The following is a 27,312-nucleotide window of genomic DNA, read 5'->3' as shown; positions in this document are numbered from 1 at the left end:
ATTTGCTGATTTGGCTGGACTTTTACGTATGCAGCAACCAGATACAGACTTATTCAAAACTCCCACAAATATCGGAAACTCCCCAAATTAGGTATTGCCCTCAAGTGCTAGTTGAACGTATGCAGAAATGGTCAGTCATTTGTGAATTGTACAGGCAAAGAGGAAATTAGAAACGTATTGCCCATCACCAAATTGCTTCCATATTACTTTTACGTCAGACAGACCTTCCCAAAAAAGAGGCTAAAAATATCAATCATATCATATCAAAGTTTATTGATTACATCAAACAAAATTTCTGTAATGAAAAAGGCAAGTTGCATTCGTAAAAGATGGCATTCACATTCATTATAGAAAGCAAAAACGATGTAAAAAATTGCTGAAGTGAAAAATGTAATATTGCAGTCCCATTTTGCAAGCTGAAAAATGATTTTGTCAACACTTGCATAAAATCTACATTTATATACTGCATGTTATTAAAAAAATTCCATCACTAAATTATTATGGATTTTGCAAATTTAGGCTTGTATTTTATACTGCTGCTGGTGTAAATGTGGTAGATATGGAATTTATGTTTTCCGTTTCGTAGGTAACATCCTCAAACAGTGGAGGACAGCTGTGAAAACTACAAGGACGTTTTGTGGTTCGAAATTATTCAAATGATGGGTATATGATCCTATTATTACATTTTACCCCTTTCTCTGACACAAAATAAGGTGGTTAGATTGTAGTGATAGGAATACTGGATGGCTTACTTCAAGTTATTCCATCTGCTAACCCCACGCTAACCAATTGTTTTGCTCACTAATAAAATAAATATCTTTCAAAAAATAAAGTCAGGTCCCTCTCAAGGATCTAGGCCATGATATTACACAGCACTGCCATCATGAATCTGAGCTGCAGTGTAATGTGTAGCTTATTAGACACAACTCTAAATCCCCCTTGTCTTTCTTCCAGGATGCAAGGAATTTCACATGCCACCAGTTATATTTCCACTACCCTAGATATTCTGATCATGTCAAATCTCCATGGTCTGCATTAAACAAGCCTCTCTAATTAAGGTCGGCTCTTTGTATTCACAGTCCTTATAATTCTTATGTAAAACAACAATAACAATACAGCAACAACTATAAAAACAAGAACAACAACAAAACATCGAAAACTTTCCTGGGTCTGATTTTTTAGCTCTTTGGAATAGGTAAAGAATATATTGACTTGGTTTTCAGCAGACTGCCCCAAATACTAGGCTACTAGAACACAGCACACTTAGGAAGGTGTGACGCCACCTAACAAAATACTCAAAAATAATACTGATATATGAGAACAAATGAAATAATGAAAAAGGGTCAGTAATGATGGAATGGTTTCTGACAACTGAAATTATGTCCTTTCTAAAATTTAAGAAAAATTACACCTAAACATTAACACAAAATATAAATGGAAGAATCAAATGTGCCATATGGACTTTATAAATACACTGGTATAGATTGAATCTAATACTTACTTCTCCAAATCAAGGTACAATAGAAACACTAATAGTACAGGCATGCCAGGAAGACAACCAAGAATGGAAACTGGTAAGAAAATACCTTTTAAAAGACCATTTCAATCTAGTAGTCAAATGTAGTCACTTATACCCAAAAAAAGCGTGTGTTTAATTTTAACATTTAATAAAGACACACCACATTTATATGTTTTAGGTGAACTCCTTAGGAGGTTAAGACCTCCCTCTAGTCCAGTAAGTCAAGGACTTTACCAAGGTGAATCTCGTGGTTTAGAGTTAGACCATTACTCTAGCCAAGTTTGCTGAGAGAGACAACATTCATGTTCAGAGTTGTGCCAGGGACCCTTCCTCCTCCCAAATCGGCAAGTTAAAAAAAAAAAAAGTGCTGCATATATGCACAGATGCAACCTCTTTCAAATAAAAACCATTAACAGTTTGAAATTAAGCTATTCTTCCTTCCTCTCCACAAAAAAATGATAAAAGACTGATGTTCAGAATGGCCTTTATTTTTATGTAACTGTGGTTCTGCCCATCTTGCCTCAGATCCCAGTAAAACTAATATTGGAAAAATCTATTATATCTTAACTATTTTGAGGAGCTCCTGATTGGAAATGCTTTCTTTTCAAATCTAGTAGCCTTACACTCATTAAGTGTAATCCAGAAGAACAAAAATAAATAATTTCTTTTGATTTTTGCAAAAATACCCAGGGCTAACATTCTTTCCACCTTTCAAGTTATTTTTTGGCAAGGATATTCTATCAAGACAAAATTAGCATGTGGGTGAACAGAAAGGATTAACTACTATCTGATGCACTGATTTAGTCCTCTTATATTTTCAAGTATTCCTTTCACATGTTGAAAAAAATAATTTAACATTATCATTCAGCAGGAACAAGAAATGTGATCTAAATTGACTATTTCTTCTGCCAGGCAAAAAAAGTAATATTAGCAAAATCTATTCATTCCCATTGCATGACTTCTACTTTATACTATTGTATTTAGATCCATTCAGAGTTCATGGGTTAAAAGGGCACCCATTTGGTAGTTATTTTATTCTATCTAAAGCCAGAAATTCTAAGTATTCTTGCTTTCAACCTTCATATAATTCATAACTTAGAGCTTTGGCCATAACGGCTACTTACAATAACTGTAAATGCTTAAGAGAGTCATTTGGTATCTTAGTGGACATTTACTCTGAACCTTAGACATAAGACAGTGGTTTAGTTTGTTGCATATCAAGTATCCTGAGATGATAACTTTTTGTAGTTGCTTCTTCATGCTTTCTTTTAGCTGTAACCACTGTCAATATGCTTGTAGGACAATAACATAGGCAGTTCAAGATTCGGATTCTGAAAGATTCAAAATACACAGAGTTAAAAGTTTTATCTTAATAATAATGTAAAACCACCTGTTCAGCATTTTCAAAAATAAATCAAGTAGTAAATTTTGTTATGAGAATAAAACAATTGTTTTAACAAAGCTGCCAAGTTTTATTCACATGCAGGGAAAGAAAAAGTGACACAAAAACCAATTTTGAATCCTTTATTCATTTGTCAGCTGAATAGATTCAGACTTGCTTTTTGCTTTTGGATTGCTCCAGGGTTCTTTTAAGAACTTTTACCACTAGGACAGCAGAGGCTTAGCTCACTAAGATCCCTTCTAGTCTGTGAGGGACAGAAGGGACATGAAAACAGGGACATTTTATTTAACTTTCTATCTCTAGCACCTAGCCCAGTGTCTGGCGCACAGCAGATGCTCAGGACATGTTGAATGAATGCATCAACTGTTTTTTGGTTGTTAATTATGACAAAGTCTGAAGATACATTGTTTTGAAAGACTGTTATGAAAGTACTTTTCCTTTACTTAAAGAAACATGTTTCCTCTCTATAATATTGAAGTTAATTTTCTTTTTGGTAGATCATGTATCTATGAGTCAACTGACTCCTGTTTTTCTTATTCATCATCTTTTTAGAAAAGAAACCACAGAAATCTCCCTAAGAAATCTGTAGATTCTTCTTTGTCCTCTAAACACTATCACATGCTATGATCAGGATGGGGCATGATAGGGCAACTGATCAGTGAGTATAAATCAGCTATGTGGAGAAGTGGAAGTCCTACGTCAAGGGAGTCAACCTGACCCTTGATTCTCCACTCAAAAATCCAACTTTTTAAAACCTGAGTAGTGGAGGGCCTTAAGGGGTGTACTATTTTCTCCCCCTTTAGGTGCACCTTCCTTGCCATACTTGGACTAGAAGTTCTTTAGAATACCTTCCATTCCTTTTGATGTTCCATTTTCTCATATTATTTCTCCAGGTAGCAGGGTCAGGGTGACCCTAACCAAAATAAGGTTGCCATTCACATCGAGAACTTATAAAAGGAGTCAGGCAGTTCCCTTATCAACCAAGGGACAAACTCGGTGGCTAAACTAATTGCCAAATATTTTCCTTGGAGAAGAAATAATGTCACATGAAAATATATTCCTAGAAGAAATAACTACATTAAAAATAAAACAATCGTTTTTTGAAAAAAATTTCCTCAGTTGTGTTAGGCATTGTAGGAGTTAAGGCCCTGGAGAGGCCAAAAGCAGTAGCAGTGTCTGCTACCCAGCCTAGTCTCCCAAACCACAGACCAAGCTAAGGCAAGCAATCCAGGGGGATACAAAATTCACTGGAAACAGTATAGCTAAAATGCATCACACAGCTTAGGACAAGGCTATCTGGAACAAAATAGTCAAAGACTTTGAAGGCTACTGGGAAGCAGATTCATTACTGAGGGACAACATAAGCAGGTGAGTCACTCCAAATGGGTAAAAGGATGTATGTAGACTGAGACAAAATGAATTGGCTTCCAAAATAACACTGCAGATGCAGACTGTGATGAACAGTAGGAGATAGAAGAACCAATGGATTCAATCCATTAGCTCAATTTTTATTCTTTGCTGGAGGGTAGGGGAGTTGACAGATGATGAAAAAATGGGCCTATGAGGTGGACTCACAATTGTTAGCATCACAGCAAACTGACCTGCAACTGTCATTCATGATGATCATTAATTTTTATGTGGGCATGAAAGACAGCCCTGCCCTAAGCCATATAGAGTTGTTTCCAAGCTGACAAGCTTGTAAACCTCATTCATGAATTATTCTACATTCCCATGGATGGATAAAAGACCTTTAAAGGTCTAGGGTGACAGAGGCCCCTGCAGTGGGAAACAGAGTACACGTAGAGGAGTCATTCTGAGTTCAAGGATTCCTCCCATGGCATATCAATTCCTTCCAAATCTTTTTTTTTGGGGGGTAAATGAAACAATGTTATAAAATTAATTTACTCACTTTTGGAAAAATTATGAAGCATTCTATATGATTAGGCTAGCATCCCCCTGAATGGCTAGGAAAGGTTTTACCTCTGAAAGTTGAAACATTTAGCTTGAATAAAACTTGACACTACAAAAAGTGATTACAGTAGATTGGTTCATTAACATATACTTGGGGATCAGACATTTACAAGGACATTAAATATATACCTGGAAACACAGACACAGCACATGGAAGTACAAACACATTGAATTATTTTCACATAATTCCCAAAAGAACATGCAGTGCTAAAACTGACTTGATATTATACAGATGCAATTTTGGAATATTTATTTTCAGTTTTTCCAAATCATCTCTTAAAATCAAAATTATATTTCCTAATCAGTATTAACAAGCGTTTTCACGTGATGCCATGACAACATGCCCCTTATAAATTAAATATACTGTATTGCCCTTCAGTTCTGGAAAATGCCTAAAATTTTATTTGGGCAAATTTAAAATATGTATTCCTCCATATTCCAAGTAATGCATCTTTATATTTTTGCAAAGAATAGTATAAAGTTCACCACACCAACAGCAGAGAAAATTTAGAGAGTGATATTTTCATTTTTTCTTTATAATGCTGTTAATCTGTTTCTTTAAAGCCAGCCCGCTTGTTTAACACTAGGTACCTGTTACAATATATTAGATTCGTCTGAGAATGTTCGTAAAAGAAGAGGTCTGACTGAAGGTCTGGTGGATAATGAGTCAGATGCCTTTTTACAGCTCAGATTTCTCTGTAATAGTGAGGTAAAGATACTTAAAGCATTTGAAGATTGGTTAACCCACCTGGTGATAAAAATGTAGGAAGAAAAAAATAATTTCCTACAGACTACTCCTCTGGCCAAAAGTACAAATGATTACACTACAGCAAATGCGTAACATTTAAATGAATACATTTAAAGACCTAAGAAAGTCTCCAACTCCAGTTGAATTGTTTTCATGGTAGAAGAATACAGACATTAGTAGTACGTGGCAAACTTGGGTTTTTGAAATGACACTGGTTAAGTTATGTGGTTGATGAAGTCAGTATGGTTCGATTAGTAAACCTTACCATCCTTTTGGTGAACACCTCTGAGAGTTGTGCCGGTACTGTGAGTGTACTGAACAAAGAGAAATTTGTGCAAAACATTCCTGTCTTAGTGAACAGACTAGCTGTAACACACTGTGGCTTCTACTGCCACCAGGAACCAATGGGACTACAGACCTACAGTCCAAGTTTTTGAAAATCACTTTCTCTCCAGTGTGACAATTTGAGAAGGTGAACAAATGATTAAAGGAAAATGACAAAATATTCTTAAGTATCAATAGAAGATGTAAAGATGAGTCATGAGAATTTTTCATAAAGAATCAGAAAATGATGTCAAGCAAATGAGAATGCAAGCAAGTTGGTACATTAAGAAAGGAAATCACCTTATTCACTCCAAGAGAAACTGTGATTGCTGGAAGTTTGAGAAAGCATGAAGATAGTAGATGTTCCTGAGGAAGGGAGGCGTTTCGTTACCTTGTTCACAATTGCACAAAAGGTGGAAAATTGCAGTAGAAAAAAGAGAAATGCAGAAACCAAAAAGAAAAAAAAAAGTAAATATTCTCTGAAATGTAAGACATTTAAAAAGAAACCTTGAGAATTCGAAGTTGAAATGACGTTAGTTTTGAAGACGTTACTTTCTGAAGTAAAAGTAGAGCTAGAGTTAGGAATAGTCTATTATATGAGCAAACTACTGTTTCTCTGTATAGCAATTAAAATTTTTTTTCTTAATGGGAAAATTGACTATTTTGAATAAAGTAATTTAAAAATATGTTTCTCATTGAAATAAAGCTCATCTCTAATCATTAACTCAGTAGCTTACACTGTTCAAAATCCATTGGTCAGAGAGCTAGGCTGAGGGTCCATCACCAGTCTATACTGAAGTAACTGTCTCCCCTATCCAATTGCATAGATGGAATATGAAGGGACTGACTGCCCTTGGGCAGTTCCAGGTTAAAAACCTCATCAAAACTAACATAATGGAAAAACTGTTGGCGAAACCACACTTCAGTGCCGTTTACCTCTGAACCAATCTTTAACTTCCTTTATTCTAACGTAATTTGATCAGTTTCCCCCTTTTCTCCTATAGAGACTCTTTAAAAGCGTTGGCTGAAGAGCTATGAATTTTTCCTTTAAAACACTTAGAAAAAGTAAAAATCGATAACTTACAGTTTAATCAGAAAACCTAAGAGGCTAGTTTTATTTTTTCTTATTCTGTGCCTGAAGCTATAGGCTAATTTATAGACTTGGTTTTGGTATTGCTCAAGCAAAACAGAAGATGAGTGGTCAACTATGTGGATGAGCTTAATGATTCTGCTAATCAAGATTACCCATATTATCTCCTTAGCAGCTAATGGAAATACGCTTACAAAAAGAAACCAGCTAAAGTAACACATATATCTAACAGAGTCTAATAAACATTTATACTTCTAAAGGCAAATATTTTTATTTATTCATATATATTTTAACATAACTACATTTTTTCCTGTTCACATTTTACCTTAAATACAGTTGGTGACATGTTGGTAACATGCAAATTACCAATTGATAAAGCTAGAGAAATAAATATTTCGTTTCTGAGAAAAAAATTTTAAATTGCTCTGTCTTCTATTTTGTGGGCAAAAACCTTGCAACAAGATTAACATGATACCAAATCACCCACCCTGTGTTTAAAATACAAGCCCATCTATTTAAGACTGTAACTGAAACACATTTTGGTGTGCTCAAAACCTTGTTCCCAACGGTCAGAGATAAAAGTATTTCTAAGAAGTAGACATTTTAGGGGTTAATAGGTTACTTTATAAAGGAAAACAAAAGAAATATGAAAGTACAGAAGGCAGCAGAGAGCATGGAAAGATTAAAGCAATAAAAAAACTGGTACAGCTAGCAACTGGTTGGGGGAGGGTGAGAAGGATGGGAGATAATTAAAACAGTATGAAATTTCCACATTCCTTTGCAGTCATCTAGAGAGCTTTGACTCTGGCTCAAGTAGCAGTTTGTCAGAGGCCAATGCATAAAGGTCCACCTCAACAGCCACGATGTTAGGATTCAACTTTATATTTGTCTAATTTAGATGACAGGACTGTTACCCTTAGAACTCTTGGTTCTATGTGACACTGTCAGGATTGCAACAGTAATCGTCATTGTCACCATTGTTATTATAAGGATAAATTGTATTCTCCAAAGTGCTTTCTCTGGGAATTTTGCTCAGACACCTGACATTCTTCCTTTTCCTGTCTTCCACTCTGAAAGAGCTCCCTGCGTAATGGAATGTTTCCTCTTGTTTGTGCAGACCTCACATGCAAGGTATGGCCATGTTGCTGGGTCCATTCTCATTAGATTATAGTGTTTCCATGTCTACTAGGCAAAGTCAAGCCTCCTTTAGATCATGGTGGTTTACACGGGAAAACTTTACGTAAAGATATGTGGAAAATTCCTCTGCTGGAAATGGGAACTGGTATTTACCAGTTGGCCAGAAGGTCCAGGTGTATTTCACTGATTAAGAGACAGCCCAAGAAATGTGCTTAAGAGGGGACACAGCTTTTTGAAATACCAAAATCCTAAACTTTAAATTTCCTTTAAAGTGTTATCTGCTGTACCACTGTTCAGTGCTCCATGATAGTTTCATCATACGCTTGTCAGCAGCATGGCGATGAGGCTTTGTCAGTTCATAAGCTAAAGAAAAGTCCTATGATCCTTAATGATGGGACTTTAGCTCAAGAATTAACTACATTGCTGAAAATAAGGGTGTGAAAATATTTACCCCTGAGTTAAATGAGTGGGGGAACCTATTTTCGAAGAGAGAATTCTTTCTAATGCTAATATCATGACAGAACGCAGCTGTGGTGGAGGCTTCTGGAGGTAGTGACTTGGACCTTGAAATAGCCCAGCTGTGTTACAACAAGCCATAGTATTGAATCTACTGTTCTGTTTATACCTGCTTACAGAAGTGTTCCAAATAAGTCCCCTCTATAACTCAACTAGAGTGAGAGCTCCTTGTGAGAGGGAGCTACATCTGCTTCTCCTCTGAATGATTAACACCTAGTACAGCAGCTAGCTTACAGTCGACCCTCGGGCAATGTGTGCTGAACTGAATAGAATTCAACAGAAGGCTGCTTCTATAATTGTTGGATGTAAATGGTTTAGCTTCTTTCTCAAATGCCGTAGACATTTTCTCTATCCACTGCTGAGTCCCCTTCTTAAAGCAGCCGCCTAGACTCACAGGAGGATAGCACTGGCAGTCTACTTACCACAGGCATTTCTGGCTCTACATGCGAAGGATCCCTAGCTTACTGGATGAAGTCAGGGGGATCTTCTACCTCTAGCTCGGGACACACGCGAGCTAATCCCCATTAGGGATTCAGTCAGGTATGAGGCTGACCCAGTGTAAGAGTCCTTTGCGTTTCTTTACAATGAGGCCAATGTCTTAGCAAGGGATATTGAACAAAGTAGGAAGTCACCCAGGATGCCAGACTGTTGGTCATTAAAATACTCTTTTCTCCTTTATCTTAGAAGTGGCCTCTGCCTCTTTGATGTGGCCAACTAGAGCCTTGTGTAAACAGATGTGACTTATCAGAGTAGTCATAGCTGCCATGTTTCAGTTGGCCTTTATGCATTCATATGCACTACTTTGCTCTTGCATTTTCTCACAAGGGGAAAAAAAGAAAAAAGAAAAAAGAAAAAAAAAAAAGGCAGTGCTGCTGAGTGCCCACAATGTTTTGTCTCATCTGCAAGTCTCACAATCCCATAGAGTCTGAAAAACCATCTAGCCTTTCAGACTCTGGATGTAAAGAGAGATGTTCATCAGTAGGTGGTTCAACACATGTTCACTGGTTCAATGACGATAGGAATAAATGAATGAATGAGTGAACGAATGAAGGTGATTATGGAAATTCTCCTGGTTGTTCTAGCATATCAGCATGCCAAGCTACAGTACAGACACTGGAATTCCTCCTATCATGGACATAATCCATGGCAAACAAATCTCATGCTAAACCCTGGAAACATTCTACACTGCTAAGTAAAAAGGGCCGCAGTCCCAGAACTCCATGCTTTCGTTCAACAGAAGTTTGGAATCTGCTGTTTGTGTGGAAAGAAAATGTTCTAAGTCTTTATCTGTGACTACCTTGTAGCATCTCTCCATTTAACTTATATAAAAACATTTAAAATATTTAGTAGCCATTTAATTTATATAAAAGTCACCTCCAGGGCTTCCCTGGTGGCGCAGTGGTTGAGAGTCCACCTGCCGATGCAGGGGACACGGGTTCGTGCCCCGGTCCGGGAAGATCCCACATGCCGCGGAGCGGCTGGGCCCGTGAGCCATGGCCGCTGAGCCTGCGCGTCCGGAGCCTGTGCTCCGCAACGGGAGAGGCCACAACAGTGAGAGGCCCGCGTACCAAAAAAAAAAAAGTCACCTCCAGCTAGTGTCTAATTTTTTTTTTAAAGGGCTTAAGGAAGAGAATAAGATGATATGTTTGAAGGTTTTGATTTCTGAGATTTTTGTCTCATCTTTACAGCATGAAGCTGGGTGTGAGCCATTATTTAGCATGAGCTCCATTACCCCAAATAAGAAAAACATCGAGGAACTCCTCAAAGTGTACTCCCAAATAAGGAGATCCTTCCTAGACAAATCTCTATTACAACAAGGCACCAAAAGATTTCTTACTGTGACATTTTCTGTTTGGCTTCATGCAAATTGCCACTTGAGCCATTCTGGGAGGAACCTGTTTTATCCCTGTTCAACTGGTATTAAAGGTATAATCAGACAAGTAAATGCCACTTTTCCATTCTAAGACTAAACACCAGGCTGGAGGGAGTTAGTGGGGGGTCTACCGGAAGGATTAGAGAGAGATTAAGGCAGTCTTAGGTTAACGTTACTGTGTGCAGTTCCACCCATAAGGCATGCAGAAGCAGGGAGTTAAGGCCAGTTCTGACCACCTAACTATATAGTGATTGGGCCGTGTATAGCAAGAATCAATGTGGCTTATGCCACTGATAATCTACTGCTTTTGAGTGGGGCTGAAGCTCCTCTCTTATACATCTAATCACTGAAGATTTTCCCACTATAATCATTTTAGTTCCCTATTCTGCATGATGCCAGCCACTGGAATCAATCAATAGGAAAAAAAAAAAAATCAAGGCAAGCCAGTTTTGTGGCTAAAATGGTTGGCAAATTTAATGAAATAGATCAGGTAGATATAGCTTAGTCTACTTCTTGAAAATATTGCCTTGGAGGGGCTACAAGATCTAATTGGTGTCAATACGATCGAAACAGGGTTTTGTTTGGCAAAATGAGCTAGTGTTGGTAGGAATATGACATATTTAATTAACATGTTGGTCAAAATTTGCCAGAAGTTTTATTTTCAAGGCTAATCTATCCCTTTCAGTTTAAAGGCTTTTTCAGAAAGGCTCAAAAGATATCAGACAATGCAGGGCCAAGCGATTAGGCTGACAGAGGGTAATAACTTCTCATTCCCGCAAAAAATTTACCATATAAGCAGCAAAAATAAAAACACACTCATAAAACAATCTCGAATTTTTACAAGTGTGTTCAAGAGGGGAAGGATGTAGAAACCACATCCAAGGAATTCTCTTTGGTTCAAATATACTGCTGGACAGACAGGGCTAGAAGCAACACAGAGATTAAGCAGCACTATAATTAAAGGAAGGGGAAAGGTTTGAAAGAGGCAAATTGGGATTATCAACTAAAAAAAAAAATCTGCAAACAACCCATGGGGAAATTTCTAAGGTTAAAGCTGGAATGTTGGTGTGGAAATTCCCAGTGTGAAAATTCTAGGTTAAATTAAAAAAAAATCATTTTTTTCTGTTTAAAATTCCATATGGAGCATATGAGATACTCCATATGGATTGCTAAAGGTCACATAGAACACTATTAAGGAATCTACTTACCACCTGCATTGGATAACGAAGTTTTTTACTATACTTTTTATGCAGAAGAGGAAATTAAGTGATGAACCTGTAAGGAGGGGTTTAACATGCTGTAACTAATGCAATTCTCTAAATAAAGTTTTTAGTTCACGGCAGATATTGAAGCCCCTTCCAAAAATCAGGTGGTAATATAAACTTAGTTCTTACCCTGGCACTTCTTCTTCTTACATTCTTTAATACTATCAGGAGAATCTCAGGGAAAAGGCTGATAAATATTAGAAGAACTATGGCCAACCATGTGGATACAGAAGACAGCATTTGAGCAAATACAAAATACATTCTCTGTTGTTTGAGAAAAGGCCTAGAGTGGAAAGAAAATACATAATGGAAAAACAAATCAGTTCCTGTTATATGAAACAGTAGTGTAACTGAAACTTTTGTATTTAAAAGGAATCCTTGTTACGTACATTAATAAAAATAATTTTCTTTAGGACGACCCAGAAGTAGTAAACCGATTTCATTTACTAAATGTTTAGAAAGGAAAGGAATGATAATCAAAGGGGAAAAAAGATGCTAAAATGCATTTGGCTTGAAAACAACTAAGCGATCAATTTTAAAGCTGCCAACTGGAGAACATTTATTTGCATTAGAAAATGCTGGAGGGCTTCCCTGGTGGTGCAGTGGTTAAGAATCCGCCTGCCAATGCAGGGGACAAGGGTTTGAGCCCTGGTCCGGGAAGATCCCACATGCTGCAGAGCAACTAAGCCTGTGCACCACAACTACTGAGCCTGCACTCTAGAGCCCGTGAGCCACAACTCCTGAGCCCGCACGCCACAACTACTGAAGCCCACGCGCCTAGAGCCCGTGCTCCGTGACAAGAGAAGCCACCGCAATGGGAAGTCCACGCGCCGCAACGAAGAGTAGCCCCCGCTCGCCACAACTAGAGAAAGCCCGCGCAGCAGCAACGAAGACCTAATGCAGCCAAAAATAAATAAAATAAAATAAAATAATAAAAAAAAAGAAAATGCTGGAGCTTCAGAGATATTCATGAGAAATGATGATTAATTTTTATGCTAACAAACATTTTACTTCCTTGGCTGTTTTTTTAATATAAGAAAGGATTTCTGGTCTACATTTGGAAATTTAAAAGACATTTTTATTACCACTCCCCACCCCCCGCCCACAAAACCCCTATGTAAACATAACAAGGACTGTAGAGATTTTCTCTCTCGAATGGGAGGAATCTACCATTCTCATCCACAAATATATATTGAGTACGAGTGTGTGCCAAGTAGGTTGACAGAAGAATATTGCTAATCACACATTAAGCCTTGGGGTCCAGAAATCCAGGAGAACGCCTCATTCTGCAGGGTTCAGTCTTCCACTGAACTGTTAGGCGACCACTGAGAAGTCCAGCCAGTTTCCCTTCCCTGCCGGAGCTGAACCACAGAGAGCCTCACTAGGCTAGGATGAACGTTGTCTGAAGCTGAGGGGGAGGAAGTGCAAAGCAGCTGCTCAAGGTTGGGGTATACATCAGACTGTCCTTGGATGAGGAGCCTTAGGTAGATAAGTGGTTGGTGCCATTGAGTAGATCACAAATAGTGCTCACTGAAGATAAACTGGTTTCTCATTTACACATTCATGTTTGTGCACTCTCATGTAACATGATAAAATCAAGCTCGTGGCTCTACACAGCTGAGGACTAGACTGTGGAATATATGTGGAATAGATTGTGAGCACAATAGTGAGGTGGAGACACTTATGAGGTCCAGGCTAAACAAGTTTTCTAGGGTTCCTACCATAAAGAAAAGATTTCTACAGAGCTCTATTCCCACTCTAATTCAGAAGGGCACCCTGACTAATCTTCTAGGCAGTTAACTGAGGCACAATAAGGGTCCAGCAGACAATTGACACCTAGTCGTCACAGGGTATTCTTTTGCACAGTACCCTCTCTGTGATTAAAAGCTCCACATTTTTCTTTTTGATTTTGATGGCATCTATGGAGTTTTGCAGAGGAGCAGTAAAAAACAAAAATTATTATTCCTGGATGGGGTTTGGGGATCAGAAATCATCATTCTCACTGCCCATCCCCAAAGAGGGGTGAGTCACAATGCCTCAGGGCTGAGCATGTCTGGAGATTAGCTGCAATCAGCATTCAGCTGAAGTATTACAGTTTCTAGTCACATTTTCTTGGTTGCTTTATAATATAAATTTTATATTCATGTAGTAGCTCAACTCATACAGGTCTACTTAAGGATAGCACTATAGGCAACAAAATAAAACAGATTTATTAACATTTCATTTTTAGTAACCATCTCTAATGAATAGAAACAGGTGTGACAATATCTTAAATCATTTAAAGGATTTATGTTAATTAATAAGGAATAGTCTGGAAAGAGTGAGAAACTTTAGTTTGCTAGAAACATTTCATTCTTGTGGAAATTTTGCATAATTAGTTCAGATACTGATTACACAGGTTCCTAGACAGAATTATGACCTTACAATTGTGTATTGTGTATTTGGTTAATCAACTTTGATTCATTTGTATATTATTAAAGAAAACAGACTTCCTTCAGCTTCACTGCTTCAATAATTATTTATATAGGTGTCAAATAAATGCTGTAATTATACTTTCTGAAGCTGCTATTTCCATAAGTGATTAGGTTGTCCGTATTTTTATTTCTTCAGGCTTTTATTTTAAAAAGCTTTCCAAAACAGTAAGAGTTTCTTCTAATTAAGTCTCAAGGGACATAAACATGATCCCCACATCTCTGTGATAATATGGACTGTTTTGTACGTATGATTTTGCTCAAACCAGTGAAAATATGTACTCCTAGAATCTTACCCTATGGCTTACTCTAGTCCTGGTCTCTGCTGCTGGCATCCTTGTCAGGGGAAGTCACCAATTAATGAAAACTGTGATATTAAAAAACAAAATATAGGCCTCTGGGAGTAAGGAAAGGAGATGAAAATCTAACTTATTTTCATTCCTTATAACTCTCCCAATCACAGCTTATGTGCCCCTCACTGGACTCTAGTCTCCTTGAGGCAGGGGTACAGGCTATTCATTTCTGTATCCCATAGAGTGCCTCACACAAAACAGATTCTGAATAAACATCTACTGAACCAAGATGAACAGAATGAACTTTAAATCCAAGCTAGAGAGTCTACCTTTACCTCCCCCAAAACAATGGGACGGTGATTTCAAATATAACCCTCTGAGTATTAAGTGATATATATTCTATCTCTTGAGCACATCTGTAGTGACAAGAAGGAGAGTAATATACCATAAAGAGAGAACAGGGTCCAAATGGATAATACTGTATCTATTGGCCACTATATTGTGTAGAAACTTCATAGGATGAGTATTTCTACTGGAAATCACATGGGAGGTCATGCTAGAAATTAGTTTCGTTTCACAGAGAGATGTTTACACACCTTCAGGTCGGAAGATTTGGACAGGGGCTACCAGAAGGGAGGTCTTTTGAGTAACTGGTGCAGTCTATATACTTGCATTTGAAATCTTACCTGAAATAGCAGCATTACTGGCTAGAAGTAACTTCCAGTCCATTAATATTGAAGACTTGCCATCTTATATAATCAAAACTTTAAAAGTATAATTAATGTTTGCATATACAATGTACCTATATATGTATTTTGTTATTTACGTATTACACACGTACAGTAGCTTACCATATAATTCCTCCCCAGAAGAATGAGAAAAATACATAAAATGCTAAAGAACCCCAAATCACAAAGTGGTTTATCCATGTCCAGAAACGAGTATCCAAGGCGAGCTGAAAGGATACAACACAAGAGATTTCATGATGAGTACAAACTGTACCAGGCCGTATCTGATGGTATTTGACAACTTATACACAATATGATACCTGTGGGAGGATCTAGCTTGGGCCAGGCAACCAGAAGAGAATGGCACTAGAAGAACAGAACCCAGACTTTTCAAAGAGCTCTGCCCTCAGGCATTTAGACTCTAGGAGTACAGGCATGGAGGTGTGGTCAAGCAAGTACAGCTGCAGATGCCTCACTACTGAAGGAAGGGCAAGGAATGAGGTAATGGTAACATCCCAGAGACTGGAGCCCCGCGTCTTTAAGTGGTGGCGGTCAGGGAGCTGACGGCAAAAGGAGAAGGCCTGGCTGGTGGAGGCAGGCATACTGAAAAGCAGGAGGAGAGGGAGAGAGTAGCTAGGAAGAGAAGACAAACTACACAAAGGAGTCGTGAGAGCTCAAACACAACAGATGAGGGTTACTAAAGGCAAAGGCAACTAGCTCTACACGTCAGGCATCATGGAGCCATGGACTGTGGGTCTATGTAGTGTGCAATTTTTCAATTGCAAAGTCGGTATCTACTCCATTAAATTAATAACATTTTCAGTTGCCTTAGATTTTAATCCTCTCATGTTTCTTCCAGGGCTGCTTGTTTCTTCAGATTGTGGCACCTGGGATTTTCAAATGCAATCTAAAAATAAAAAGTATGGTCCACTCTGCTTGCTTAAAATTTCTGGGCCACATGGCCTAATATCCAGGGCATTTAATTTCTGAAGAGGAGGTGGTGTTTGTTTTGTTACTTGCTGTGACACCCTGCTCCTCAGCAATCTGTTAACAGTTGCTCACTTATAAACAGGATACTGATAACATTGTCTTGAATTTCCAGCCTCTGGCTGCTAGGGAACATGCCACAGTAATACCCATGCAGAGAAGAGGGAGTGGATGGATATTGAGGGACAGGTGAAAGTTGCTGCAGCAAGGCCAACTTTAGCTATGAAGGGTGCTTGGAAGCCCTGGGGCCATGTGCAAGGCCAGGGGTAAAAAAGGGTGGGGAGGATTCCCTTTCAAATTATGATCCTATGAGACATAATAGTAAATAACAACTAGCATCTATTGTACTGAGCACATTCTATGTGCCAGACCCCATTCTAACTGCTTTATATGTATTCACTAATTGACTTCTCACAAAAAAAATCCTAAGGGAGGTGGGTGGTACTTTTATCTCCATTTTATAGAAGAGGAAATGTAAGTACTGAGAAACGAGGTCACTTGCCCAAGGACATCCAGAGAGTAAGTGGCTAAACTGAGATGAATTGTAACATTTTCTTTTGCAGTCCCAAAATATTACTGAAATAGTAGATGAAAAATGCAAACATGTTAGTTGTATTCGGTACGAGAAATGAAGCAGGTATAAAACTTCAGAGGGGAAATGATTAGAGGTCCTTTGTCATTTATACTTCTGAATTCTAATTCTGGCCACTGGGCATACTGGAATTCATTTAAAGGTACTCATTCCTGAACCCCATGTGAGGTGTTTATTACTGGAATGATCAAAATAATTTTAATTATACCTTCAACTATAAGGGAGTCCCAACTCATGAACCTCAAGGGTAGTATTCAGAACGCAGCATTATTACATGGCTGCAGGTTAATGCCAATGATTTTGTCAAAACTGCCTTTGTTGTATGTTACCTGCTGTATATTCTTATGCATTTCATCACAAATACGGGTAAATTTCAGTGATGAATACATTATACAAAACGTCATCACTACCAAGCTCTTTCGCACACATATCTTGCTCATGGACACCTATATTCAACTGTCTTAAGTACCCAAATTCCTTTAAGGACTGGCATTCTTAAACAGATATATAACTTAAAAAATATTCAAGTACTTAACATGGAAACACACACATACACACAGCCCATTTATATACCACTTAACATCTCAAAAATAGCAGGAAAGAAGGAACAGATTTCCAATATAAGTATGGCGTATTAAAAAAAAGAGGATAGGCAATATACTGGAAAAAATGGATCACAAATAGTATATAAATGTCCAAATCTCTAATATCACACATAACTTTAGTAAGCATTCAGACTTGAATAACAACTCGCAGTAAAAATAAAGATTAGAAGACAAAAAAGATATAAGACCAGAAAGTATTATAAAAATGGTGTTAAATATATTTGAATAAATAAAAATCTAACCTTCAGAGTTACGGTGAATACTAAGACTGTAAAAACAATGGTTCCAAAAGTCCAGTTTCCATATACCTGAAAAACATTCAACAATTACGTGTACCATGAATATACAAGCTTGCTTAAAAAAAATAAACAGCCAAGTTTAATCTTGAGTGTAATTGCCAAAGATTTTTGTATAAATTGTTTAGGGAACTATCTGCTCAAAAGATCAGGCCAAAATGCTGGCTTTTACTGTGAGCCTAAATTTTCTTGGAGAGCTATACCACATGTGTGGTTGGTAGGGTTTATTTCGTGATTCCATGAAGCATAAAACAGGGAACACACTGGTGTGATACAGGCAGGAAAAACCCTATTCCACTAACAGTAACGTTCATAAAAACAAGTCATTTGGATGGCTCCTGTATCTAAAGAGTTTGATATAGGCTTTTCCTATAATATAGATCTAAAGATCTCTATGTATAAATAAAGACTAATTTGCAGACAAATGAACTCACATTTTAAAAATAGAGTATATGATGACAGAGGGTAACTAGACTTACTTTGGTGACCATTCAGTACATAGAAATATCGAATCCTTATGTTATATACCTGAAACTAATATAATGTTATATGTCAATTATATCTCAATAAAAAACAAATAAAATAGAGTCTAATTTTGTGGCTGTAAATATTAGAGTTGTCAGAATGTGCACATCAAAGAAAAGCAGATACCATGTATATAAACCCAAACGATGGCAATGAATGGCACATATGCTTACCAAACGCTGTCAAGATCTGAATGCATAACATTAAAACAGAAAATGAAATGTAAAAGGTTTTAAAAAAATAAAAACAAAAATTAAGGTTAATAGCAAAAAAAGGATTTGATCAAATCGTACATGGTGTTATATTTAATTGCTGATAGTAGTCCTTATACTTATTGTAATTTTAGCAAACAATATACAATAAAATCTAATTCATTTGGACTTCATGAACTCAAAATGAGTGATGACTTGGACACAGGGTGGGTTGAGGCTCCCCATGCACCACCAGTAGACTTTGCTGAGCAAATGAACCATGTCAATAGAATTGCAGGAGGGTACAGTCAGCTCTATACAATTTATGTGGCAAATAAATACAAAATAAAAAGTTGGAGTTACAGAATCAGTCATAAAGCTGAAGGGACCTGAGAAATCATAAAATCGAATTTCTTCTTCTTACTGTTGGGTAAAGGTGACTTGGAAAACTGAAGGGACTGGCCCGAGGATGCACAGAGAGATTTAGTAGGGCCGTCTCCCTGGCAAATGCTACATATGTCTACTCTAAAGTACTAGATCTGTATTTCCTCAGCAGTTACTCAGTGATTAATAATTTTAATGGATTCATACTAAACTGATTTCTGTTAGTCCAAATTAGAGAGGTTCTAATTGTAGTACCTAATTTCAAAGTATCATTCAAATTCACTGAGCCTATCACTTCTGTAACAGATGTTGACTGTCTCGGCTCTAGACATAGTCAGTGTACTCATAAAGTCTTTTTGAACCTTTGCTTTGCTTCATATGATTATAACCAATGAATGACCATAAAAGAGGAAGCCCAGAAATAGCAAAGAACATAGTGAAAGCAGCAAGCAAGGTGGTGGGTTTGATTTTCCACTGTGTGGCTGCTGGAAGACCTCACCCCATTGGCAATTCTCTCCTAGAGCACAGCCAGGGCAAAATCACCCCAATGCAGATGCTGACCTATGTAGTCGCTGGCTGGGAAGATACTGGCAGGATCTGTGTAGCCTTTCTGGAAAACACTATGCTCCCATGTGGAAAGGAAGGAGGAAGAGAAGGGAATTCCCTAATTATTGGGCAAATACTGCAAACATACGGCAGCTACCCCCTTCCACTCTAAGCATGGAAGGCCACTATGAGTAAGAACTGAGTAGGGACAGACACTTCTTTTAAAACAGGAAAAGCCTTGCTCACATCAAAGTGTATGGGTCTAAAGTCTGAAATCCCAAGAACTCTGTTCATCTAGTAAAATTACAGCCAAGTTAAGCTTCCAGAGGTTTGCACATAAGCTGTCTAGTTAGCCGTGCATGCAGGAAGTGATTTCTCACTTCAACACTTCTATTGTTCTAAGGACACTGTGAGAACTAAATACCATACCTTTAGAAAAATAATTTGCAAAATGATTACAGCTAGAGTATGTGTATGATAGATCCAGTGCCTATGGAAAAAAATTAAGCCATGCTTGTAATACTAAAAGATGTAATGATGTTTTTCTTTTTTACCTTTGCATTTTCTTCTAAGGATGAAGTCTGAAAAAGAAAATAAGTCCCAAAGAAGAACACTGTTCCTTCAAATGCAGCCAGAAATGTCCAATATAAGAAGGGGCCCAACTGTAGCATGGCATTTCCAGAAATTTTCCTATTGAGAAATGGGAAGAAACACAAGTTAATGAATCTCTGTAGGCTGTTAATTTAAAGATACAGTGAAACGCCAAAGGTGCACATGGGGTTTGACCCTATTAGAATGAAGGGAGCTATCCCTGAGGGACTGGTAAGCTTTTGATAAAAGCCCAGACCGAGCTGCAGGTTTGTCTTTGTGCAATCACCTCCTGTCTGAGGTGTTGCAGTAAACTGTCAAAGTGCTTCTAAGTTAAAATTCTGGCCACTGACAATAATAATATCATCAATAATAATTAGATCTCATTTACTGAGTACTTATTATACGCTTATAAAAGTGGGTTAAGAGTTTTACATCGTCCATTTTTGTATACACAAAACCCACATGAGATAGGCTCTTATCACTACCATTTACAAATAATGAGCCTCACAAAGGTGTATCATAATGGTTTCCAAACTTTGATGCACATTAGATTCACCAGGGGATCTTTAGAAACATTGATGTCTGGCTCCCACCCTCATTCTGATTTAACTGGCATGAGGTGTAACCTGGGCAACCAGGATAATTTAAAAACTCCCCAGGTAATTGTAATGTGCAGTAAAGTTTGGGAACCACTAGTACAGCAGTATGCCAGAGTTCACTCAGTTAGTAAGGGACAGAGCTAGTATACAATCCTAGACTGATGTGACTTTAAATCACATGCTCTCAACCAAGCTACCATGGCTTTGCAACTATGATTGTTAAAATATTTTGTTTAATCAAGATTTCTGCCTGGGAATTTAACCTTTCTTAGGTCTTGGGGTAGCCTTTATATTTTAAAAATTGAGTCAAATAACATGTTTGAAGCTGTACAGCCATGCTTTGATAAATGGCAGGTGGCCAGATCAAAAGTTTAACATCTGTCCAAAATAGCAGTCTTCTGGGTACAAGTCAGAATGTTGAAGAAGGCTAACAACTCTAATGGGGCAAAAAGAAGATGGGTCTGTGCATGGAATTCTTTTAGCTTCTATTTCAAATTCCTCTTAACATTTATCAAAAGGTATGTAATCACTGAAATAGCACACCTGTTGCCAATACTACCAAGAATGTCACTGGGCTGTAATGAATAAGAAAGACCTTTGTGATGTAAATACAACTGATCCTTGTTCAGTTGGTATGGAGTGCTGTAGGGTTTCCTGAAAAAATAGCAATTATGCAACTTTTGCGTACTAGGATTTCCAGGTGCACACAGAAATCAGCAATGTAGGGGGATGCATAAAGCAATACGCTGCTGTTTGCCTTGGGAAAATTGCAGGGGGAAAGAGGTATAGCTGCTTCCCAGAAACAAGCTCTCCCCACAGCCAGTAAGTCGTGTTCCCAAGGCAACTGGGAGCCACAGGGAAGGCACCTCCCTTAAAGATCCTTGCAAGGAGGGCCCAGCAACTGCCAGCCAATGAGGCTTTTGAGAGTCACTGACTTGGGCTGAGGCAGGAAGTGGTTCCTGTCTTTCCAGCCAGTCACTGGATTTACATTACATGCCATGGGAAGAAAGGAAGGGGAGTCATGGTGTGTTGGGTTATAGTTGAGGTTTTCTAGCTGCGCTCAGGTGAATGATGAACCTGTTGTTAACTCAGAATATGATCGCCAACGTGAGGGGCAACACGAGGGAGTGAAGATTGGGGGGGGGAGCGGTTGACCAGCAGCACAGGCCTGAGCACCTCCATACAATGGGAGACAGTAGGTGTACCAGGACCTTTCTTTTGCCTTTTAAAGTTGTATAAGAAACAGACTATGCCTCTACCCTCTAGAAAAGAACTACAGTTTACTTTTCAAATTTCTCTCAAAAAATATGAAAAGATCCAATTATGTCACATTTCACATCAAAACTTTTGGTAAACGCCTGTGTCACTAAGTCCCCGAAGGTGATATTAATATGCTACACAAGGCCACAAGTAACATTAAGTGGTACAAATGCAGAGAGAGACACATATGAAGACTAGAGCTTCACATTTACAAAGGAATGCTCAGAGTAACAGAGCAATCTCCAATACAGTGACAGGCTGAGAGCACAGTCTCATCAGAGCGGGCAGGCAGGAAGCTGCATTTTGGGCTGGGTGATAGGTATGCTATGGCTTTCATTTCTCCATCGTATGTGGCAAGTATGCCCTCTATGCAACATTGCTTAAAAATTCATGACCTACACCTGCATGCGGTAACTAAAACTTCATGGAAACCCTTAATAATTTGTACTCAACGGCTTGCTTCAAGTTTTCAACATTCTTAATGTATGAAAGTGCTCGGGGCTTCCCTGGTGGCGCAGTGGTGGAGAGTCCACCTGCCGATGCAGGTGACACGGGTTTGTGCCCCGGTCCGGGAAGATCCCACATGCCGCGGAGCGGCTGGGCCCGTGAGCCATGGCTGCTGAGCCTGCGCGTCCGGAGCCTGTGCTCCACAACAGGAGAGGCCACAACAGTGAGAGGCCTGCGTACCACACACACACACACAAAAACCAACCAAAAAAACCCAAAACCAAACAAACAAAAAGAAATTGCTCAGCATAGCCCTGAAGTTATGTGGAGAAGGGTATTAGAATAATAAGATTAATAGCTACCATCTATTGAAAACTTACTATGTGCCAGGCACCACTGTAAGTTTTTACATGTAGTCACTCATTTAATCCTCCCCCAAAACATTGTGATTGGATCTATTGTTACTGAAGAGGAAACTGAGGCCCATCTCAGTCAAGTAACCTGAGCAAGGCCACAGAGTCAGTGGCAGAGCTGGGATCAGAGTGCAGGAGATTAGCTAGAGCTCTTGGTGGGACTGAACGGGAGGCATTCTGCTCACTGCCACCCAAAGCCCTCTTCAACCAGAGTAACTGCACTACTGGTCTTCGCTTTAGTTGTTGTCTGAAAACAGAACACTGCTACTCAATCTTTGAAAACCACCAGCCTGTGGAAAAGAGCACAGGGCCGGTCATCAGGAGGACAGAAATCTGATCTTGCTCTGGCCTCTTGTTACACGCTGTGTCCTTAGGCAAGTCATTTCTGGGCCCTGGGTCCTCATTCTTTTAAAAAAAAGAAGGTGTGAGAGCTGATGCTCTGGAAGATTTCTACCAAGATTTCTACGATTCCCCTTTAGATCTAACAATACACTTTGCAAGAAATACAGGGAAAAGCAGAATATGTTACCGCCATGAGGAGGCAATCAGCAAACTCTAGATTGGGGGAAATGCTACAAGATAAATTATCTGGTTTCGTTAACAAATAACTTGCCAAGTTAACCTACAGATTAAGAGAGTCTCAAGAAGCATATTAACCAACTGAAGTATATGGGCCTTATATACTGTTTCAAACAAGCATGCCATAAAAAGAAATTGAGTCAACTGGAAACATTTGAGCACTGACTGGATATTTGATGATATGACTTGTTAAATTTTTAGGTATGATAGTGTACTGTTATAACAGTACATGTAAAAGATACATGCTGAAATAACTATTTTATATAGTTTGATATTTGCTTCAAAATAAGTCCTTGATAGATAAGACAAGGTTATTAATGAAGCAGGATTGGCCCTGAATTGATAATTGTTGAAGCTGAGTGGTAAGGACAGGGAAGTTCACTATATAAATAGTATTTTTGCTACACTCTTTGCATGTTTTAAACTTTTTATAATAAATACCTTTAAAATGACAACTAATTTTATAAACCTGGTTAAGTCTAACAATTCCTAGATGTGAGTTTCATGAGTCATACTGGTTAAAGTCATCCTTTAAATTTGTGCACCTTCACTTCGCACCAATGAATCACACCCAAGTCTCTCTATTGCACTTGCTACCCACTATTTAGCAACGCTTACAACCTGCTGTAAATTAATATCTTTATCTTTAGCTGTAAGCTTCACTTATAAAAATCTAATTTAATCAAAGGTTAAGCAACTGGGGCTAGTGCCAAGTCCCCCACCCATAGAGAAAAGCATCTATTTCCAACTAACACAAAATGAATACAATGGCTTGATGACTTAATTGTTTTACAACAATGCCATTTTAGAATGCAGCTAACAAAGCACTCTGGAGGCTATATTTCAGGGGCAGTTTACAAGAGAAAGCCTAACATAACATCATCAGTTCAATCCATTACAGGGAGGGATCAATATTCTAAACTAGAAGAGATCTTTGTGTGGCCCTTCTTGGGGGAGGTGGGGGGTGGCAGGTAGTTAAACTATTGTGTCTCCATCCAAGACTCTAGAACTCTATGACAATGTGGGCAAAGTTTTAGGAATTACTGATTTTGAACTAAATAATTCATACCCATTCAACTACAGGACATATATCAATACCTAGGAAATACATCATTTTCCAGCTGGATGGTTTGGTTTAAGTAGCTAAAAATGCAGAACAGAACCATGTAATCAAACCAGGAGGGCAGTTCTGTGTCCTTCCTACCTGTAGATAAAATGAAATCCACAATTTTGAAAGTCTGGGGCGGGGGGTTAACTTACATATGTTCAACTTACATATATAATCGGGGATCTGAGGTCAGAGTGTCAATGTTGATGTGCTGTTCCAGTAGACTGTAGGCCAGGATGGGCAAGGATGTGAAGCAGATATTGTACATTGTAAGGTAAGCGGCATCATACAGTGGCTGTAATGACAAACCACAGAAGAGAAAGGTAATGTAACAATCATCTGCAAGAGGATATTTAAGTGTTTAGAAAAACTCACAAGCTAAAACAAGACAGTTTCCTTTCACACCTTTTGTGACAGCAAAGGAGGTTTTGTAAATAAGGTCACTCTAACTGACCACTATAGAAAAGAAACTAACATATTAAAACATAGGCATATTAAAATACCCTCCCTTTTAAAATACGATCTTATTCAGAATGTTTACAAGCTATAAGCTCTATTTCTTTTTTTAAATATATATGCTTTTCTTTTTATTAATTAGTCCAAGTAAATTTATATATAAGTATGTGTAAAGGAGAAACTCTTTTTTTTAACATCTTTATTGGAGTATAATTGCTTTACAATGGTGTGTTAGTTTCTGCTTTATAACAAAGTGAATCAGCTATACATATACATATATCCCCATACCTCCTCCCTCTTGTGTCTCCCTCCAACCTCGCTATCCCATCCCTCTAGGTAGTCGCAAAGCAGCTGTGGGACTCGAGGGACATTGTTCCAGCTAATGATTAAGAACTCTCCAGACAATAGGGGCTTCTTAGACAATGGGTGAATTTCCAGGATGTCCGGCCCCCTTCCGAGAAGGAGGGGAGATAACAAAATGTAAAAAAGGTGTCTGTCAAAGACCAATCAGGCAGCTGGGGACAAGTTCCCTCTCTGGTCCGAGCCTAAGCCGGGACCAATCAGCAGGAGAACACAACCAAATCTATAATTTACATACGGGGAAGTGGGAACCTATAAAACTGACATATTCGCGCCCAAAAGGGTTCCTTCTTCGACCTCCTACGTGAGGACCAAGGAACCCCGGTGCACCGGCCTTCAATAAACCTCTTGCGTTTTGCATCGGCTTCCGACTCTTGTTGTTTCCTGGGCGAGTCGAAACTCCTAGGAGACTGCGCAGGTCTAACATTTGGGGGCTCGTCCGGGATTCCACTCGCCCCGGACCACAAGAACATCGGGAGTTGGAGGTACCAGGTAAGCTCGAGCTTGATTGTCTGTTTGTCCCTTGTTCTTTGTGGGCCATTATCGGAGGAAAGCCGTAAGAATCGGCTTATTATGGAATCTGTATCGGACCTCTGGCTAGGCAGACGTGCTAATAGCCGGCGTCCATGAGCCCTAGGGGACGCCCTGGTGGCTCATCTGGAAGGAGAGGCAAACTCTGTCTCCCCTTCACTCGGTTTCGGCAGTTCCCTTGGTGATAACTGCCATCTGAAGAAGTTTCGGTTTTGAAGCGAGCTCGCGGTGGCCCATACGTATATGTGTTTCGTGGAGTTTTAACTGTTTCTGTATTGTGGTCTATTCTTCTTCTCTGACGGACGACAATGGGACAAACTATGACGACTCCTCTTTCCCTTACCCTAAGCTATTGGACCGAAGTTCGGGCCAGAGCCCATAATTTTTCGGTAGAGGTAAAGAAAGGAAAGTGGCAGACTTCGTGTGCCTCTGAATGGCCAACATTTCAGATAGGATGGCCCCCCGAAGGAGCCTTTTTATTAGACAAGATTAAGCTGCTGAAGTCTAAGATATTTAATATAGATCCCCACGGACATCCAGACCAAGTACCATATGTCTTGGTCTGGGAAGATTTAATTCTCTCCCCACCTCCGTGGGTCCGGCCCTTTGTTTCCTCAACAGGTACGTCCGCGCATACATCAGCAGCGTCGGAGATATTAGCCTTAAAGAAAAACCCCAACACGGAGAAGCTACCCGACGCCCCGGATCTACCGAAGGCGATTTATCCTGACCCGCAGTCCGATTTGCTGCTTTTGGATTCCCCACCCCCTTATCCTCCGGCCCCAAATCCCCTACCACCTAGAGGACCCCCAGCTCCACTGCCCTCGGCACCAAAGGAACCATCCATGATGGAAGAAGAAAGGGGTCCCTCAGTGGGCACTAGGAGCCGGAGGGCTATCTCCCCGGACTCCACTGCCCTACCTCTTAGAGAATATGGCCCCCCCGATGGCCAAGGGAATAGACCTCTCCAATATTGGCCCTTTTCCTCTGCAGATCTTTATAATTGGAAAATGCATAACCCAACTTTTTCCGAAAATCCACAGGCCCTTACCGCTTTAATAGAATCTCTTGTTTTCTCCCACCAGCCCACATGGGATGATTGTCAGCAGCTGCTCCAGACTCTCCTAACGACTGAGGAGAGGCAACGGGTTCTTTTAGAAGCCAGAAAAAAAATGTATTAGGCGCCAATGGGCAACCTACCCAGCTGCCTAACGAGATTGATGCTGGTTTCCCACTCGTCAGGCCAAACTGGGATTTCAATGCCCCGGAAGGTAGGGAGCGCCTGAAAATGTATCGCCAGGCTCTGGTGGCGGGTCTCCATGGAGCGGCCAGACGGCCCACTAATTTGGCTAAGGTAAGGGAAGTAACTCAGGGGCCCCAGGAATCGCCAACTGTGTTCCTGGAACGTTTAATGGAAGCCTTTAGACGCTTTACCCCTTATGATCCAACTTCGGAGGGACAGGGCTACTATAGCAATGGCTTTCATAGATCAAGCGGCCCCTGAT

The 27,312-nt window shown here is 39.2% G+C and overlaps 1 protein-coding gene across 5 annotated transcripts in view; it reads right to left on the bottom strand.

Moving 5' to 3' along the window:
- Positions 1 to 249: 249 nt before the first annotated feature.
- The window catches only part of ATP11C (ATPase phospholipid transporting 11C), a 176,561-nt gene continuing 149,498 nt past the window's right edge, over positions 250 to 27,312 (bottom strand). For 2 of the 5 annotated variants that reach the window (XM_067724140.1, XM_067724138.1), the window contains exons 24-30: positions 24,628 to 24,755; positions 20,018 to 20,153; positions 17,764 to 17,829; positions 15,461 to 15,564; positions 11,975 to 12,128; positions 5,484 to 5,588; positions 250 to 2,850 (exon numbers count right to left, since the gene is read on the bottom strand). In XM_067724140.1, coding sequence (XP_067580241.1) covers positions 5,487 to 5,588; positions 11,975 to 12,128; positions 15,461 to 15,564; positions 17,764 to 17,829; positions 20,018 to 20,153; positions 24,628 to 24,755 — 690 coding nt within the window. In that variant the 3' untranslated portion in view covers positions 250 to 2,850; positions 5,484 to 5,486. Of the gene's footprint in view, positions 2,851 to 5,483; positions 5,589 to 6,264; positions 6,356 to 11,974; positions 12,129 to 15,460; positions 15,565 to 17,763; positions 17,830 to 20,017; positions 20,154 to 24,627; positions 24,756 to 27,312 lie in introns of all 5 variants that reach the window. The other 3 variants (XM_067724141.1, XM_067724142.1, XM_067724143.1) reach the window with 3 other exon arrangements.

This window comes from Pseudorca crassidens, chromosome X (assembly GCF_039906515.1).
Source record: "Pseudorca crassidens isolate mPseCra1 chromosome X, mPseCra1.hap1, whole genome shotgun sequence".
NCBI classification, from domain to species: domain Eukaryota; kingdom Metazoa; phylum Chordata; class Mammalia; order Artiodactyla; family Delphinidae; genus Pseudorca; species Pseudorca crassidens.
This window is presented reverse-complemented; position numbering and strand designations above follow the sequence as displayed.